The 16,615-nt window shown below is 41.5% G+C and overlaps 3 protein-coding genes across 4 annotated transcripts; 1 reads left to right on the top strand and 2 right to left on the bottom strand.

Annotated features, from left to right (window-relative positions):
* Nucleotides 1–1,470: 1,470 nt before the first annotated feature.
* LOC115793140 (delta-1-pyrroline-5-carboxylate synthase-like) lies at nucleotides 1,471–8,772 on the bottom strand. Of its 2 annotated transcripts, none has more exons than XM_030747960.1 (17): nucleotides 8,619–8,772; nucleotides 7,914–8,036; nucleotides 7,612–7,763; nucleotides 7,384–7,533; nucleotides 7,157–7,261; nucleotides 6,908–7,066; nucleotides 6,606–6,696; nucleotides 6,273–6,397; nucleotides 6,031–6,175; nucleotides 5,871–5,944; nucleotides 5,630–5,729; nucleotides 5,142–5,362; nucleotides 3,202–3,339; nucleotides 2,910–3,105; nucleotides 2,593–2,714; nucleotides 2,203–2,485; nucleotides 1,471–2,116 (listed from the first exon to the last, which is right to left on the bottom strand). In XM_030747960.1, exons 2-17 carry the CDS (start codon nucleotides 8,008–8,010, stop codon nucleotides 1,935–1,937), a joined length of 2,340 nt encoding a protein of 779 aa, XP_030603820.1. In that variant the 5' UTR covers nucleotides 8,011–8,036; nucleotides 8,619–8,772; the 3' UTR covers nucleotides 1,471–1,934. The 2 variants fall into 2 exon arrangements, with proteins under 2 accessions (XP_030603820.1, XP_030603821.1); XM_030747961.1 differs by having other exon boundaries at nucleotides 7,914–8,031; nucleotides 8,619–8,762.
* Nucleotides 8,773–9,563: 791 nt separating this feature from the next.
* LOC115793142 (E3 ubiquitin/ISG15 ligase TRIM25) lies at nucleotides 9,564–11,834 on the top strand. Its single transcript, XM_075074423.1, is given in 5 exon segments — nucleotides 9,564–10,219; nucleotides 10,319–10,738; nucleotides 10,824–10,846; nucleotides 10,976–11,109; nucleotides 11,195–11,834. Coding segments are annotated over 5 exon segments (1,776 nt in total). The 5' UTR covers nucleotides 9,564–9,631; the 3' UTR covers nucleotides 11,806–11,834.
* A 593-nt stretch (nucleotides 11,835–12,427) lies between these two features.
* Nucleotides 12,428–16,615, bottom strand: LOC115793141 (hyaluronan-binding protein 2). The gene is made up of 13 exons (XM_030747962.1): nucleotides 16,456–16,615; nucleotides 16,170–16,269; nucleotides 15,974–16,060; nucleotides 15,747–15,857; nucleotides 15,505–15,621; nucleotides 15,287–15,397; nucleotides 14,996–15,167; nucleotides 14,819–14,916; nucleotides 14,156–14,732; nucleotides 13,929–14,071; nucleotides 13,695–13,829; nucleotides 13,377–13,522; nucleotides 12,428–13,259 (listed from the first exon to the last, which is right to left on the bottom strand). The coding sequence occupies exons 1-13, from the start codon at nucleotides 16,513–16,515 to the stop codon at nucleotides 13,071–13,073; spliced, it is 2,046 nt and encodes a 681-aa protein (XP_030603822.1). The 5' UTR covers nucleotides 16,516–16,615; the 3' UTR covers nucleotides 12,428–13,070.

Raw genomic sequence — 16,615 nt, 5'->3', positions numbered from 1 at the left:
GTTTCTAATACTGGAGTTTTATTGGAAGAGTATTTATTTTATCATTCTTATGCCCTGTTTGTACATATGCATGTTCAAAAAGCCTATCACTAATAATGTTCAGAAAATTAATTTGTATTTTTTTTTTTTTGGCAATTCTTAATAAAATAAAGAAAATGAAGATAACTTAAAGTGGCTGTTTTCTCTTGCATTTTTTGGACTGTAGCAGTTTACGTAAAAATCTCTCCTCAGATTGAATTCAAATTTTACTGAAAAACACAAACCTCATGAAGACATAATGAAAAGAAAGTACAACCTCTGTCACTTCTAAGGTTTTATGTATCAGGACTTAACAAAAAAAAATAATAATAATAATCTGGTTATATTACATCGAGTCATTTACTGTATTTAACAACAACTAAGTCAAACTGCAGAAGCAGTGTGTGAAAAAACTAAGTACACCCTCCCTGCTTCAGGGTAAGTAGCAGTCAGGTGCTGCTAATCAAATGCACTTAAATAAGTGATCATCAGCAAGTGTGAGTGCCTCTATAAAAGCTGAAGTTTTGGCAGTTTGCTGGTCTGGAGCATTCAGGTGTGTTAACAAAACCAAGGAGGAAAGACGTCAGCAATAATGCAGCTGTTGCTGTCCATCAATCTGGGAAGGGCTATAAGGCCATTTCCAAACTTAATCACTCTGCATCAGAAAGTCATTTTCTGTCATCTAGGTCATAGTAGTGTCTGGAGCTTGAAAAAAGAGCGACTGGACTTCTTTTTGTTTCTTGAAGATGTTTCACCTCTCACCCGAAAGACTTCTTCAGTTCTCAAAAGCAAAAGGTGGAGACCCAGGTGGAGAGTGGATCTGCCACATATCCATAATGTTTCCGGAGAGAATACAGGAAGGTCTGATCTATCGCAGATGTTTAAATGGATATTATCCGGATATTTAACGAATGTTCATTTGGCGTTTGGATTTTTCAGGGTCCAATCTTGTCAGTTTACGGAGAAATCTCCAAAATGCATCCATCAAAGATCCAGTGGGCATTCTTCAGGATATTGTCCATATCTGTGACAGATAGAGGTGTATCACTAACCTCGGATAGTACCGTATTTTAGGGCTTTTATTCCAGTGACCCTTCTATCTTTCCTTTACTCTCTTCCTTTCCCCTCTCTCTTATTATGGCGATAATAAAGGCAATTATATACCATCTAAAACTACTGCTGTTTGCAGATGTTCACTTATTTCTATTTGCTTACAGTCTATGTGCAAAGTTAGGCTAAATTTTTTCCCAGGTGTGGGAACAAGCACAGTCCCACACTAAAAGGAAAAATAAAATAATTGCAATAGGGCCTTCGCACGTTTCGTGCTTGGGCGCTAATAATCCATGTTTGGGAAACTAAATGGAATGTAAGGTGATGGAAATTATGCAGATTTTTCAGCAAAAGCTTTTTTTACAAACAAAACACAAAAACCATAATTAAAGAACTGTACATCATACATATTTATTACATTATCTGTGCAAAAAGGAAAAAAAACAGCAAACTAAATCCAAAACAAGACCACGGATAAGCAAGACCCCAGGAGAGTGTGCATATAGAAAAATAAATTAAAAAATCACAGCTGGAACAATGATTTCTTTAGATCCAATTACAAACATGAGCTGGGAGTGGAAAGACCTTTGTCCATTCCTACATTATGTTTTACTTTTACATTTTTTTCTCTCATTTATTTAGCAACCAGTCAGTTTTCTTGGGTAAAGCATGGATTTTCACATTTAGGTTCACAAAACCATGATGTTGGCTGTCTGATAAAAGATGTCTCCATTTTTCCAAGCACCAACAAAACAGATCTAAACAGGATTGTGAAGCAGCTCGAGAGTTGAAATTCTAATGACAGACACAAACTTTTAAATAAACCCTATGTGGACATCTGTTATCTTGACTTGTTTTGCTGACACCTAATTAAAACTCCCCTGGGGCACAGGAATGTTTTCATGAAGGTATTTCATGCTGCCTTGCTCAGAGAAGTCAGCCACAGCGTGTCCCTCCCCTCGAAGGACCCATTTGGTGGTCAAAAGTCCCTCCAAACCTACAGGTCCTCTGGCATGTATCCGTGCTGTACTGATGCCAACCTCAGCTCCTGCAAAATAAGTAGAGTTAAATTAAATACCTTGTATTACTTTCAAGACAGTGCTAGTTTAGGTTCATTTAACACTAAATGCATACCAAGGCCAAAGCGGTAGCCATCAGCAAAGCGCGAGCTGGCGTTCCAGAATACGCAGGCGCTGTCCACCTGCTGCAGAAACTGTTCGGCTGTTTCTTCATTCTCTGTAACAACGACATCAGTGTGGGAGCTGCCGTATTTGTGGATGTGGTCCACAGCATCCTGCATGCTGTCAACAACCTCAATGCAGCATTCCAGGTCCCCATACTCTGTCCTCAGTGACTTCACCTCAGATGGGCTGAAAGTTAAATAGGATGCAAACCGGGGGCCAGCATGAATCTTTACCTGTGAGAAAGCAACAGCCAGTGGTTTGTTAAAGGAATAATGAAATAATCCATCAAAAATAAACAACTTTAATTTTTTTTCAATCACGTTGTGCAAGTGTTTCCTACTTCTTCTGTTCTCAGCATGTCAATGATCTGGTCAAACATAGGCGTACGCAGCAAATCTCTGTGAATAAGAAGAGTCTCCATGGCATTGCAGGCAGCAGGGTAGTCACATTTGGAGTCTTTGACTGGAAGGAAACATAGTTTGTATATTAATTCAGCAGTTCAGCGTTTCCCAAAATTAATAACCACAGCTTCTGGGCATCTTAGAAAAAAGGAAACATATACAAAGCAATAAAAAAGCCTAACCAAAACCAAACCATAGCAAAAACAGTCAGTTTGCATTAGTAAAAATTGTAAGATAAATGCAAGTTAAAACCTACTAATATCGATGGCTTTGTCAATGCTGGCATCGCTGTCTATGTAGACATGACAGATGCCCTCACTGTGGCCCAAAACAGGAATGCCCTTCGCTGCCTTCTGGATGCCCCGGACTAGCTGGGACGAGCCCCTCGGAATGATCAGGTCGATCAACTTGTCTAGTCTGCACAGATCCTCAACTTCCTCACGTGTGCTCACCTACAGCATAAATTCTTTTAGTGTATCACAAGAATAAAATGCTATAACAAAGAAAACTAAAATGAGATTTCAACAATACAAGTCTTTCACTCTTACCAGCTGAATGGCATCTGCTACACCATGAATTGAAAGGGCTTCTTGAGTGAGTTGATGGAGAATTTTGTTGGTGTTGGAGGCTTCTTTGCCACCCTTCAGGAGCAAAGCATTTCCACTGGCAATTGCTAGTGCTGACACCTGTAATACAGTATTAAAAATGTCACACACACATATAAAGCCAAAGACTCAAATATATATATTTTTCCCTTCACTCTGCAACACACCCACTGAGGAACAAGCTCTGGTTATTGGTGGCTCTGTTTTAAGAAACGTGAAGTTAGAGAGACCAGCGACCATAGTCGACTGTCTTCCAGGGGCCAAAGCAGGCGACGTTCATGGAAATTTGAAACTGCTGGCTAAGGCTAAACTTAAATTTCGTAAAATAATAATTCACATCGGCAGCAATGACACCCGGTTATGTCAATCGGAGGTCACTAAAGTTAATATGACTTTGCAAGCTCAGGCTCTCTGGGCACCTCCCCAATCAGACCTGCCATGTTTAGCCACGTGCTCTCCTTAAATTGTTCTCTGAGTGGGTCAACGCTGCATTTAATCTATTATTAGACTCGAGTAGCTTCTCTCAAAATGTAAATGAGCCCACCCACCACTTTTAATCACACTCTGAAAACCCTCTTTTTGTCTGATCATTTCTTAATAACATTTAAATTTACAATAATGGATTACACAACAGTGGGAAATAAATTTAGTTACAGTAGAAGTCTTTCTTAAAGTGTTAAGTTTAAGGATACAATTCCTCTATTGTCCTCTTCAGTGCAATGTGCCACCACAGTGCAGAGCAACTACCTATATTCTACTCCCGGAAGTCTATAATTAACAGTGTTACATCCTCACTGCATACAGCTTTGGATACTGTGGCTCCTCTGGAAAAACAGGCCTCAAACTAGAAGTGATTGACTCCTTGGTATAACTCAAAAATGTGCAACTTAAAGCAGACAAAACGTAAACTGGAGAGGGAATGGCATCTCAGTAATTTAGAAGATTCAGTTAGCCTGGAAAAAGAGTTTGTTGCTCTATAAAGAGAGGGAGGGAGGGAGGGAGGGAGAGAGAGAGACAGAGAGAGAGAGAGAGAGAGAGAGAGAGAGAGAGAGACAGAGAGAGAGAGAGAGAGAGAGAGAGAGAGAGAGAGAGAGAGAGAGAGAGAGAGAGAGAGAGAGAGAGAGAGAGAGAGAGAATATTTCTACCATATTGGCTTCTCTTCATTAGCTCGCTGTTATATCCAAAATCTAATTTAAAATCCTTCTTCTCATATACAAGGTCTTGAAAAATCAGACCCCATCTTCTCTTAAAGTCCTCATAGAACCATATCACCCTAATAGAGCACTTCGCTCTCAGACTCCTGGTTTACTTGTGGTTCCTAGGATATTTAAAAATAGAATGGGAGGCTCCTCTTCTGTGGAACCAGCTCTCAGTCTGGATTTGTGAGATAGACATCCTCTCTACTTTTAAGATCAAAATGTTCATTTTTGATAAAGTTTATAGTAGGGCTGGATCAGGTAACCCTGAACCCTCCCTTATTTATGTTGTAATAGGCCAAGACTACTAGAGGGGCTTCCCATGATGCACTATGGGTCATTACTCACCTCTTTTCACTTTGTTTACACACCACTCTGCATTTGATCAGTATTAATCTCTGGCTCTCTTTCACAGCATATCTTTTGTCCTGTCTCCCTCCCCTCACCCAAAACCAGCCCCAGCAGATGACCGCCCCTCCCTGAGCCTGGTTCTGCTGGAGGTTTCTTCCTGTTAAAAGGGAGTTTTTCCTTCCCACTGCCCCCAAGTGCTTACTCATGGGGGTTGTCTGATTGTTGTTTTTTTTTTTAATTGTAGGGTCTTTACCTCACAATATAAACCACCTTGAGGTGACTGTTGTGATTTGGTACTATATAAGTAAAACAACTGAATTGAACTGGATATCTGACCTGTGGGAGACAATCAGGGCGTGACTCAAAGATGACCAGCAGGACACCTATGGGGACAGTGATCTGTTCCAGCTCTAGGTTATTGGCCACTCTAGTCCTCCTCAGTACCCGACCAACGCTATTCCTGGAGGAAACAGCAAGCTGACGCAGCCCAATGGCAAGACTGTTCAGCTTGGCAGTTGACAGACTCAGGCGATTGATCAGAGGCTGGGACAGACGACCTGTACGGGTAAAAGAAAGAGCAAAAATGCTGGCAACGCAGTAGCATATAGATCTATAAAGAGGAAATACAACTTTGATTTGCTGTGGTATGCTGCACAAAATGACTCATGCCAAAATAGGAATAGAATTTCTTTTACATTACATAAATACCAAAAAGTGCTGACTACCATTTGGTCTGAGCCCTTCAATGCATGCTACAGGTGGAAGAGAACACGTCTGCATGTCGCTGTGGATAAAGTCAGTGTGTCAGCACTTTGCCTCTGTACCTAATGTTGATGCTAGCTCCATGTCTTTCTTGTTGGCATTAAGAATTTCTTCTTTCTTCTCTGTAAGCAACTCAGCAAGACAGCAGATGATCTCCCCTCTCTGGAAAAACAAACGTATAAATCTTAATGTGATCAACACAAACCAAAATGAAGAGTAACTGACACTACTTCCACTACAATGTAGGATGTAGTTAATTTGGTGAACCCGTGCATCCTATTGGGAAAATTATTTTTTCCTTACCTGTTCAGGGAGCAGGGAGGCCAGAGTCCTGCCTGCATGTCGGGCCATGTCTGTCTGCTGCTCCACAGTTGGGCCTGGTGGTGTCAACATCAAAATCAAGCATAAATATTCAAACAAACAAAAGGATAAAATGCTCTTTCTGGGTGGTTTCACCCAGTACCTGCAGGTTTCACTTCAGAGAAGAAGGTGCCAACTTTCTTCCCTTCCACAATGTCTGTAATGACGTGACCGGTGACTTTAGGATCTGTGCCGTTGGCAATGACGACAGAGGTGCCACCCTGCAGTGCCCAGAGGGCTGCTTTCACCTGGTCCACACATGATTGAGTGTAATACAACAGTTTCATTACTGAACCAACTCTCTCTCTTTATACACTGAGACAAAATATTATCTGTTACACTGACCTTTGCCTCCATGCCGCCAATACCAACTCTGGATTTAGTGCCAAATGTGATTGATTGTTGGTCTCCAGGATAGAATATATCAATGAGCTTGGCATCATCTGTTCCTGGGGGGCTGTCATATAATCCTGGAGAAAATCATACAGATATGGATATCTTTTGATCAAGGAAATATGACCAAAAGCCTGTATGCAAAAAGTTAATTTCATGTATTTGATAAAGCTTTAAATACATAAATATATTCTACACATTTACATAAATAACATGATGGCTATTAATTTGAATTCTTAAATGTAAATTAAAGAAAACATTAATAGTTATTATTGTCATCTGTACCTTGAACATCAGAGAGGGCAATAAGTAGGTCTACTTTCATTTCAACAGCCAGCCGTGCAGCTAAGCTATCATTATCTTTGATGCTTATTACCTGAAACACAAACCAGTATTTCATTAAGCCAAGAGCAAAAAACATTGCAGTTGATTAACAACTTGTCAGTTGCTAACACGCTAATAAAAGCCTCCTTCTCTTACTCAGGTGCAACGTAAACATCACATGTGCAAAGAGGTGCGTATGAAAAAAAAGTACAACTGTGCACCAGATCTAGCATTCCCAGCATGCGCATTTAGAGTGTACCCACATTTACTCCCTGTAGGTCACTGTTGGGAACAGGGGGTGGAACAACAGCATCATTGGTGTTAATTATCGGGACGATATTCATACGCAGCAGTTCGTGTAGCGTGCTGTTTAGGTTCCGGCGCTTCTGCTCATCGTGAAAGTCCAGATTAGTGACCAGAATCTAAGGAAGTGGACAGAAATGTGAAGAAGTACGTGGGATTTTTGTAATATGCTGTAGGTTTTTATTTTGCGAGAAAAGTCGAGTCCATACTTGCGCAGTACAGATGCTGTACTGGGTGAACATAGCTTCGTACAGCGCCATCAGACCACTCTGCCCAGCAGCAGCGCACGCCCTTGCTTCCAGAACTGGGACTGACTGAAAGACAATGAGATGTCAACAAAATTAACAAGATTAGGAAAAAATGTTTTGACTATTATACAGTATGTGTATATGTATTAAAATGTTGACCTAAATTCTTTGCGTTAAAGCTTATTCACCATGTCTTTGAGTTGGTTCTGTCCAGAATGTAAGGCTTGTCTGACGCTCTGAGACAGCAGTATCTCATGTCTCAGCCGCTGCTTCCCAAACGCCACAGCACCGCTTGTGACAATCATCATCTCCCTACCTTGATTCTGCAGCATGGCCACCTGACGGACACAGAGACAATGACATTCAAGATCTTCTTTCACTCCTCCATGACAGACATGTCATATCAACAATATTACCTGCTCTACTATTGAGGCCAGACGTCCAAGTGCCAGACCGCACTCATCTCCACGCGTCACCACAGCGCTCCCAAGTTTCACTACAATGCGCTTAGCCTGCTTCAACTCGCTGCGGTGTGCAAAGGATTTCCCATGAGAGCGAGGGAGCGAAACTGCGAGAAATAAAACACTCACATTTTAACAGGTATAGGCAGCCAGGGAGTAAAGAGTACTATGGCATATACATCAAAGAGATTCTGATATATAATTTTTTTTTTTTTTGTATTTTCCATCTATGATGAAGCAGTTGGCTGATCACTTACATTTAGCCTGGGAAAAGGCTCTGATGGAGACTGGACTGACATTTGACTGCCTTATTTTGGATGGCAGGCGAGGGAAAGAAGCCAGCCTGGCAAACATGGCACTGAAAGCACAGGACCTCTGTACTGAACAGAAAAACAATGCTTGGTTATCCTACCAATAAGAATAGGAATAACTTTATTGATCCCAGGGGAAATCCATATGTCTGACATAGCTCATCTGCTATTTATATGAGAATTCAAAACTCTGATGGCTGCAGGTACAAATGACAATGAGAGAAACAGCTCTGGGGTAAAATAAACAAGCTCCACACCAACGTTTTAAATGGCAAGCACAATAAGAAAATGAAGTTTTTCTATCGCTGGAAAGTTCTGCATCGTACACCGTTCTGTTATCAGTGCCGTGCGATACTTGAACTTGACATACTGACCCATTAAAGATTGTTTGCATTAAGTTAGCTTAGAAACATTTCCCGAAAAAAAATAGGCTGGTCAATAGGCTGGATGCTATTCATTTGCATAAACCGTATGAATTAACCGTAGTTTGCAATTATGAGACTGTAGTAGCTACGTGTCAAGTACTTCTACCAAAACATACCTGCGGTCAGCTAATGCTAGCTAGCTGTTGGCTGTTATGAGCTGCCTCACTTGCCTCTGTTTTCGACAGAATAGGCGGAAGAGATTTTTCACAAAACACTGATTACTGACCTGGAAAACCAAACACAGCTACACCTGTAAGTGCACTGCAAAGTGGAGACACGCTGTCAGGCGGAATCGCAGTGCTTCACTGCCACATCCACAGCCCACGTTGTTTGAGAAATGCCGAAACAGAACAATTCACGAACGACGCGTACGTAGAATATCTGGATACGTCAATGATGTGAGATGTTGGCTTACGAAAAAAAAAAGTTTTAACGTACGCCGGAATTGTAGCTTTCGTGAGCCAACACGGGAAGCACAAGTACAGTTCACATTGAAACTTATTCGGTTGCGTAAAGAGTACAAGGTAATTTCATCAATATACATTTAAATACAGCATATAAACGCAAATATCACAGTAAATGCTATATATAATTGACAATATATACTATTTTATTATTATTGTTTAAAATTAGATATTAAAGACATAGTTTTTAAGTAATGCTGACTCCTCTAAGGACAATGAAATGACACATATTTGTAAAAATTCACGTAATGTAATTATGGCTATTACCAAATGAGGTAGTAAACACTGCTGTTTTCCGTTTTCGGACCTATTTCTTTACAAAATAAAACAAGGCGCGCTTAACTAATCACGTGACTTCCGGGTGATTTCCTTTTGGGGAAGAGTGGGTTGAAAGCTAGGGGAGAATCAAGCGTCTTATGTGGATCTCAAGTTGAGATGACTTTATCAAAGCTCTATCCCCAACTCAAGAAATTTCACAGTAAACTGATTTCATTTTTTGTCATTAATTATTGAATGGCCCTTGCATTCTGGACAGATAACGGGTAGTTTAGTCCAGTTTATTGGAAATGTGCCTTTCAGGATGTGTGCTTCCATGAGATTCAGTCATTTGAAACTGCTACTGAAAAAAACACAAAAAATATCTTTGGTAATGTGATACAAAGGCACGTGAGTGGTGTACACATGCCTAGACAGGCCCGTGAAACATTAATGAGCAGGACAGCCAGAAGCACAGTGTACTGCACACTGAGCTACCATAACAGGTGTACACAGAGCTATGGGGACTGTGGAGGAAACTTTGAAGTGTCCTGTGTGCCAGGATTTCTTAATAGATCCTGTGACGCTCCAGTGCGGACATGACTTCTGCCTCACCTGTATCCAGGCTGTCTGGGAAACCGATGTGTCTGATGCGGGTCCTTTCTTCTGTCCAGAGTGTCAGATATTTCTCCCCTCTGACCTCACCCTGGAGATAAATGCTGACCTTCAGACCAAAGTAAAGGACTTCACCTCAAACAGGCTGCCAGCAGCAGAGCTACAAGCAACAAGTAGTGAAACCAAATCATCAACTATTCCGTGTGACCACTGCATAGAGATGCCATCAGTAGCCATAAGGACCTGTCTGACCTGTGATGCATCCCTGTGCGAGGCTCACGCCCTGCTGCACCAACAGAGGTCTGCTCTGAGAGAGCACACAGTGGTGGAGGTGACCAGCGATCCGCTGTCTCTGAAGTGCAGGGAGCACCGTGATGAGCTTAAGCTCTTCTGCATGGAGGAAAAGGTACCCGTGTGCTGTTTGTGTGTCCTGGTTGGGACGCACAAACATCACAAAGCCGCTCAACTGCATGAAGCCAGTGCAGACTTCAAGGTAATTATCTCTCGTTTCATCACTTGTTTGGAATACTTCTTTATTTTCTATCCCATTATTTATTTTTTTATTTGGAGCGTGTTGCATTTCTGTCTCTAGAGTATGCTGGAGACCACGATGAATCAGCTGCTGAAGAGGAGAAGTGAAGCAGAACATGCCATCAAGGACTTGGAGTCACTGTATACACAAACAGTGGTACAATCAACACAAAATCACCCTTTTAAATAGCGTGTTTTTTTATTGACAATCTCTTCTTGTTAATATAACAATGCATTTATCTCATAGAAGTCTGCTGCAGAGTTTAGAGAGAGAATCTCAGACAAGTACAGCAGAATCCATGTCGTGCTGAACGGCGATGAGCGTCTGATGATGCAGATTATAGATGCAGAGGAGACATACATGACAGAGTGGCTGGAGGCCCAGAGGGCCATTGTAGAGGCTCAGATCAAAGACATAGACACATTCAGAGCCTCGAGTAAATCTCTTCTCCAGGAAACAAATGATCTGCGATTCCTGCAGGTAGGTTTACATGAAGTCATTGTATCACCGTGAGCATAAGTGTTGTACAAATGCAGCTCAAATGGTTTCTGTTGTTTTCAAACAGCAAATCACCTCACAGAATCTTTGGTGAGTATATTGCTGAGTGCAGTTTGTAACATAAAATTAGCCATTTGGGACATTGAGGCTTTACACTGCTTTACACTGTCATCATTCACTTAGCTTTCCTGTGGTATGATTTTTGTTTCTTGATTGCAGTGATCCCTTGGATTTGACTCCAATGCAAGAAGTTAGCAGGGATCTGTGTGACCCTGAGAAGATGAGAACAATAGAGAGGCTGGTGGATGACCTTTCGGTAGCTCTGTCCCAACATTTTCCACGAATGTGGTCATGTTAGTAAAGATTTTTGTTTGGCAATATAAAACCAACACCTATTATCTCTATAACTGTGTACTGAGTGAATATTTTTATTTGCAGACTTAAGCTCTCCTGTTCTAGACTTCAAAACAGCCCATCCAAAGCTGGAATTATCCCAAGACAGAAAACAAGTGTTCTGGAAACGCCAGCCTTTTGGTGAAGGACCGAGCCCTCAGCCATATGACACACAGTATAGCGTCCTTGCTCAGGACAGTTTTACCAATGGCCAGCACTACTGGGAGGTCATTGTCCAAGACAAGCCCTTCTGGATGATAGGTGTGACCACAAGGTCAGATGATAATAAAAGCAGTTTAAGCCAGAGTTCTTCCAGCCTGGGTGTAAATAACACATCTTGGTGCATCTACCACGGGGACGGACAGTACCTGGCGTGTCATGATACTCAGGAAAAACAGCTGTCAGTTGCAAAGAGAGTCAGAAAGCTAGGTATACTGGTAAATCTCCAGAAGGGGGAGCTGTCATTCTACGATGCTGACGCTATGATGCTGCTTCACTCTTTCTGTGTGTGCTGCACAGAGCCTCTCTATCCCATTTTTAACCCATGCATTGATATGAATGGAGTCAACACACAGCCTCTTACCTTGTTCTGGATAAAGGACCACTGGGATTGGCATACACACAAGGAAAAAAGTGAACTCACGGGAAATATTTAACCACCTGTGCAGGATTATTTTAAATGTATTCCATGTTTCATTTGTGCTCACATAAAATTACATGGTGGAAATATCCAACATGCTGCACAGCTTTAAGCTGTCAAAATGAATGAATATCATCAAGTTTTCCTGCATGACACTGACTCAGGTAAAACTAAAAGTGCATTCAAGGAATACCTCTGGAAGTTAATGCTAAAATTATGTTATATAATAATATATAAGAGGTCATATCTGCATGGTGACTTTTTAATGTCAAGACTCCGGTTATATAATCATTTCAGCATTACCGTTTCTGCATTTGACATGTACACTAAATATTTCATCAAGTGGTGTCAGGTTCAAACTACTTTTGTTCTGTGGCGTAGTCTTATCTATTTCTGCAGCTTAGCAGCTCTCATGTTTGACTTGATGCAGTTCAGAAAGTAAATGACCCGCGTGTAAACGACTGGTTTGCTCTTTGTGCAACTGTCCTCTCAGCTCACCAGACCACAGAGGATATAGTCTCACATGTCAGTGGCCCTACACAGTTGTTGTCCCTTGCAGCAAACAATGCACTCACTGAGGTCAAATAACACGAACATTTGCACTGTGTGTCTACAAAAGGACAAGACACTTAACAGTCTGATTTACGCAATTATTTGTGCGTCATGCTTTTGCTTGTTGTGCATAAATACCTTTCTGCAGAAGACACAATCTGAAAGTCCACATTCAGCACAGTTAGTAAATGTAGCTCTTTTTTTTTTTTTTAACATTATGCACCGATCAGGGGTTTTGTTGCAAGTTCAGCCACCCTTGAGCCTGCTGAGGACATTCAGGCACAACAAAGCACGACAGAAAGAAGGAGCATTTATTTTCATTATGTAAATATTCTGTTACAACTTTAGGACATTTTCGGTTCAGGGAGCCTCATCACTGATGCAGCTTGCCCCATTTTCTAGAGGAAACATGATATATCTTCTTATTGTTAGATTTCCTTTCCCGTTTTTTTGTTTCTTATGTTCCATACATATACAGCCACTGAAACACACTTTGCTTGTTTAATCAGGCAATTCAAGACTTTGAATCTTTTCCATGCATGTATCATTTTTGTTATAACGTGGGATCATGTTTTCAAGATGTTCAGCAATGAGGGTTTCCCGTCTTTCACGTGTAACCGATGAAACACATTCAACTAATGCGCAGTACATTTTTTTATCAGTCTGAATAATCTTAATTTGATTACGTTTTAGGAAAAGTTAGGTCTATTTGGAGATCTGGCTGGCTTACTAATGAGAAATAGGGGTTGCTGATGAAATTGCTCCTTCAGTATTTGCCCTGATCCAGTCCAGGAAATGAGTGACCTGTGTGTAGACCCCAGGCTTGTTCTTCTTCCCACACTGGTCTCCCCAACTCACCACACCATAAACAACATTAGCGTTGTTCTGCACACACGTCAGTGGTCCTCCAGAGTCCCCCTGAAACAAAAAAGAACAGCTGATTATATGCACTATGGCACACAACTCACCATCCCTATATACGTTATTAATATATTTGTAATAATGGTATCTTACTATTAAATGTTCTTTACTAACCTGGCAGGAATCCACCCCTCCTTCCAGGTAGCCAGCACAGAACATGGAATTGCCCAGGATATTCCCATAAACAACAGGTTCGGAGCACTTTTCCTGGTTGATCAGCAGGACATTGGCCTCCAGCAGGTGGTTGGAACCAAGATTAGCTGCAGAGATAATGTGGAAATCTGTCACCATATAATACATGTCATCTGTAATGTCAGTGTCAGTGTAATGTGAGGGTTTAAAGGTTCATTTACATGGAAAACATCAAGTGTTTATCAAACAAGCCAAATAATGTACATGGAAAAATGGCAACCTTTATGTAGTCTTACATACATTGCTCAGTAGCACCCCATCCAGAAATTTTGCACTCTGTCCCATCAGGTAGTTGCGCATTTGGTAGACAGGCTGTCTTCACAAACTGGGTCTCATTGGCACAAAATCCAGGATTCCCACTCAGCTTCAACAAGCCTTTGGAAATCCATTTCAGGTAGATGTTACCACAAACTCAAAAAGGAACGGAGCAAAACATCTAAAGAAAATAAGCAAGACGTTTAAGACGAGTGTTACCTATGTCATTGTAAACAGCTGCAGACGTCTCCCTGTAGTTTGCATGTTTAGTAGCCTTTTGAACTGGTATGATTTGAGCTCCGAGGTCTGGCTTACTCAGTGACAGACTTCCCGCAAGCACCTGCATGTCCTTGTTTGGCTCACTGTGCAAATAAAAACAAAAGAGATCAGTCAAGATTATGTCGTGTAATCTTCTATAAATTGTGTCTTCAACATTGGAGCCTTACATGCAGTGTCCAGCTGTCAGCACCCAGCAACTTGCAATGAGAATTCCTCCACAGACATGATTAAATGGGAGAGAGGAGCCCTTTGGCTTCACTTGCACAGAAACCTGCCAGGGTATAGCCCCTGGACTGACTTTCAGACCCCCAAAGATTCGGGTAAGAGCCTTTTTTGGCTGAGGTATACCACAGGTGGCAAATTGTGTTGGTAAAGGAGCGAGGGTGAGAGATGGTGCAGAAGGCTTTGGTGCCTCGGTGGGCTTCCCAGGTGGTGGTATGGCAGGTGTTGGCAACTTAGCAGTTGGTTGAGGCTTTGTGGGTCCAGGCTGCGGTGGTTGAGGCTTTGTGGGTTCAGGCTGCGGTGGTTGAGGCTTTGTGGGTTCAGGCTGCGGTGGTTGAGGCTTTGTGGGTTGAGGCTGCGGTGGTTGAGGCTTTGTGGGTTCAGGCTGCGGTGGTTGAGGCTTTGTGGGTTCAGGCTGCGGTGGTTGAGGCTTTGTGGGTTCAGGCTGTGGTGGTTGAGGGTGTGTCGGTCCAGGCTGCGGTGGTTGAGGATGCGTAGGGACAACCTCAGTTGGCGTCTTACCTGAAAACACAGACACAAGAAGATGACACAGCTGTTTTGCTGGAACCATTTATAATCAATAACTTGCCTGTCACTTTAAAACTCACTTGTCGGTTTAGGACATTTTCTCACATCACAGTAATCCCACATTAAGATGCGGCCTCTTCTAAAAAAACACCAGGGCTTTGGCTCTCCATCCGGGTTTCTGCATCAGAAAATATGTGACTGAGATAGACCTAACATAGATGCTGTCTGCAGGCTGTATAAAGGTAATTACTTCCGACCTGCAGAAGTTGTGAGGACCGAGACCGTCCGAGTCCTCAAAGGAGGTGAAGGGATTAACACCGCTTGCCAGGATGAAGTGTGAGTTCCAGTAGAGGCACTCATCACCATCATCTGTCTCACTCACATTCCCCCGATATGATTCTCCATCATCCACATAACAGTCGTTTGGACCTTAGAAATGTAAAACACTCAGTGAGTACGTGAATTACGATGATAAATATTTCAGACCAGCAGAATGAAGACAATATATAGAGGAACTTATTATAACTTATATAGAGCAACTTATTTACCAACATGGCAGAAACGTCCTCTGAACCCTTCAGGGCAGTGGCAGTCAAAGTCATTTCCATCCCTGTTGCATGTGCCACCATTTCTACATGGATTAGGCTGACACAGTGAAACTTTGGAGAAAAATGACACAAATTGTCTCATAAAACAAAAGTTTTCTTTCAGTAACTGCTACAACCCTCACAAAAGAGGAATTTTGACTTATTTAATAACAATATACCAGTTCTGCAGTCTGGAGGCTGAAAGGGTTCCTTGCATTTGCACTGGTAGTATGGAGGAGTTGAAGTCAGCACACATTCACCATGCCCACATCCACCTCTTTTACAAATTGCTGGACCTGAGAGAATAACACCATAAGGACATTTTTATAGTAATTCAGGTCTTCTCATTTTACATTCTGCATATTTGATGAGTGCAATTTGACAAAAGATTGGAGAAAAGTTGTTTTTTTTTTCTTCAGACCTCGCTCGCATTTTTTTCCCTTGAAAGGTTTGGGACAGTCACATTTGAAGTGCCTCCTGCCTTTCTCCTTACACACACCGTTGTTAAGGCAAGGATTTGGGGTACACCGGCCTGAGAAACAACACATGAGAACATACTGTTATCTTTAAATGAAGACTTTCCTATGTATTGTTAAAAGAAAACTTCCCTTTGCACATATTTGCATCAGTAGTTTGTTAATATCTCACCGTCTAAGGCCTGAATTTCCAAAAGCCAGTCTGAATTACGGTGGTCATCATCATCATCCTCATCATCCGAGACCCTAAAGAAGAAGTCTAAGACAACACTTTCCTTTAGATTTAGAGGTTTAGTCCTTTAAATTCTACATTTCAAATATATATTTTTAATATATATGTTATGAAAGTAATGTAAAGAAGCACTAACCCTCACGTATATCCTCAAACCGACCTCTGTGTTTCTTCTTCTCGTGTTTGCCGGTTCCATGACGTGAAGATTCCTGATGTTTGTCTTTTTTATGTTTCAACTGCATTAAAAACAAAATCATTGCAAATGACAACACCACATAAAAGCCACGCACATATCCAAACAGATAAGCTGCTGACTTCACCTTTTTAAACAGCAACACGATCTACTGCATTTTATTGACAGTCATTGCCACATTGTAAATAACATCCAGTGCATATGATTATTGAACGCAATTAATACATACTTCAGCAGGTGTGAGGAGCACCGCTAAGAAGACACAAAAGAAGAGGAGCTTCAGGTTCATGATGGCAGTCGACCAGAAGACATCCAAGAGAGTAACATGAGAGTGAGCTCACACTATTCCAAACCTTTGAGTAAGCACACTAACCTTTGAGTTTTTTTGT

The sequence above is a fragment of the Archocentrus centrarchus genome, chromosome 15 (genome assembly GCF_007364275.1).
Source record: "Archocentrus centrarchus isolate MPI-CPG fArcCen1 chromosome 15, fArcCen1, whole genome shotgun sequence".
NCBI lineage: Eukaryota > Metazoa > Chordata > Actinopteri > Cichliformes > Cichlidae > Archocentrus > Archocentrus centrarchus.
Note: the sequence above shows the minus strand (reverse complement) of the source record. Positions and strands in the feature narration are given on the sequence as shown.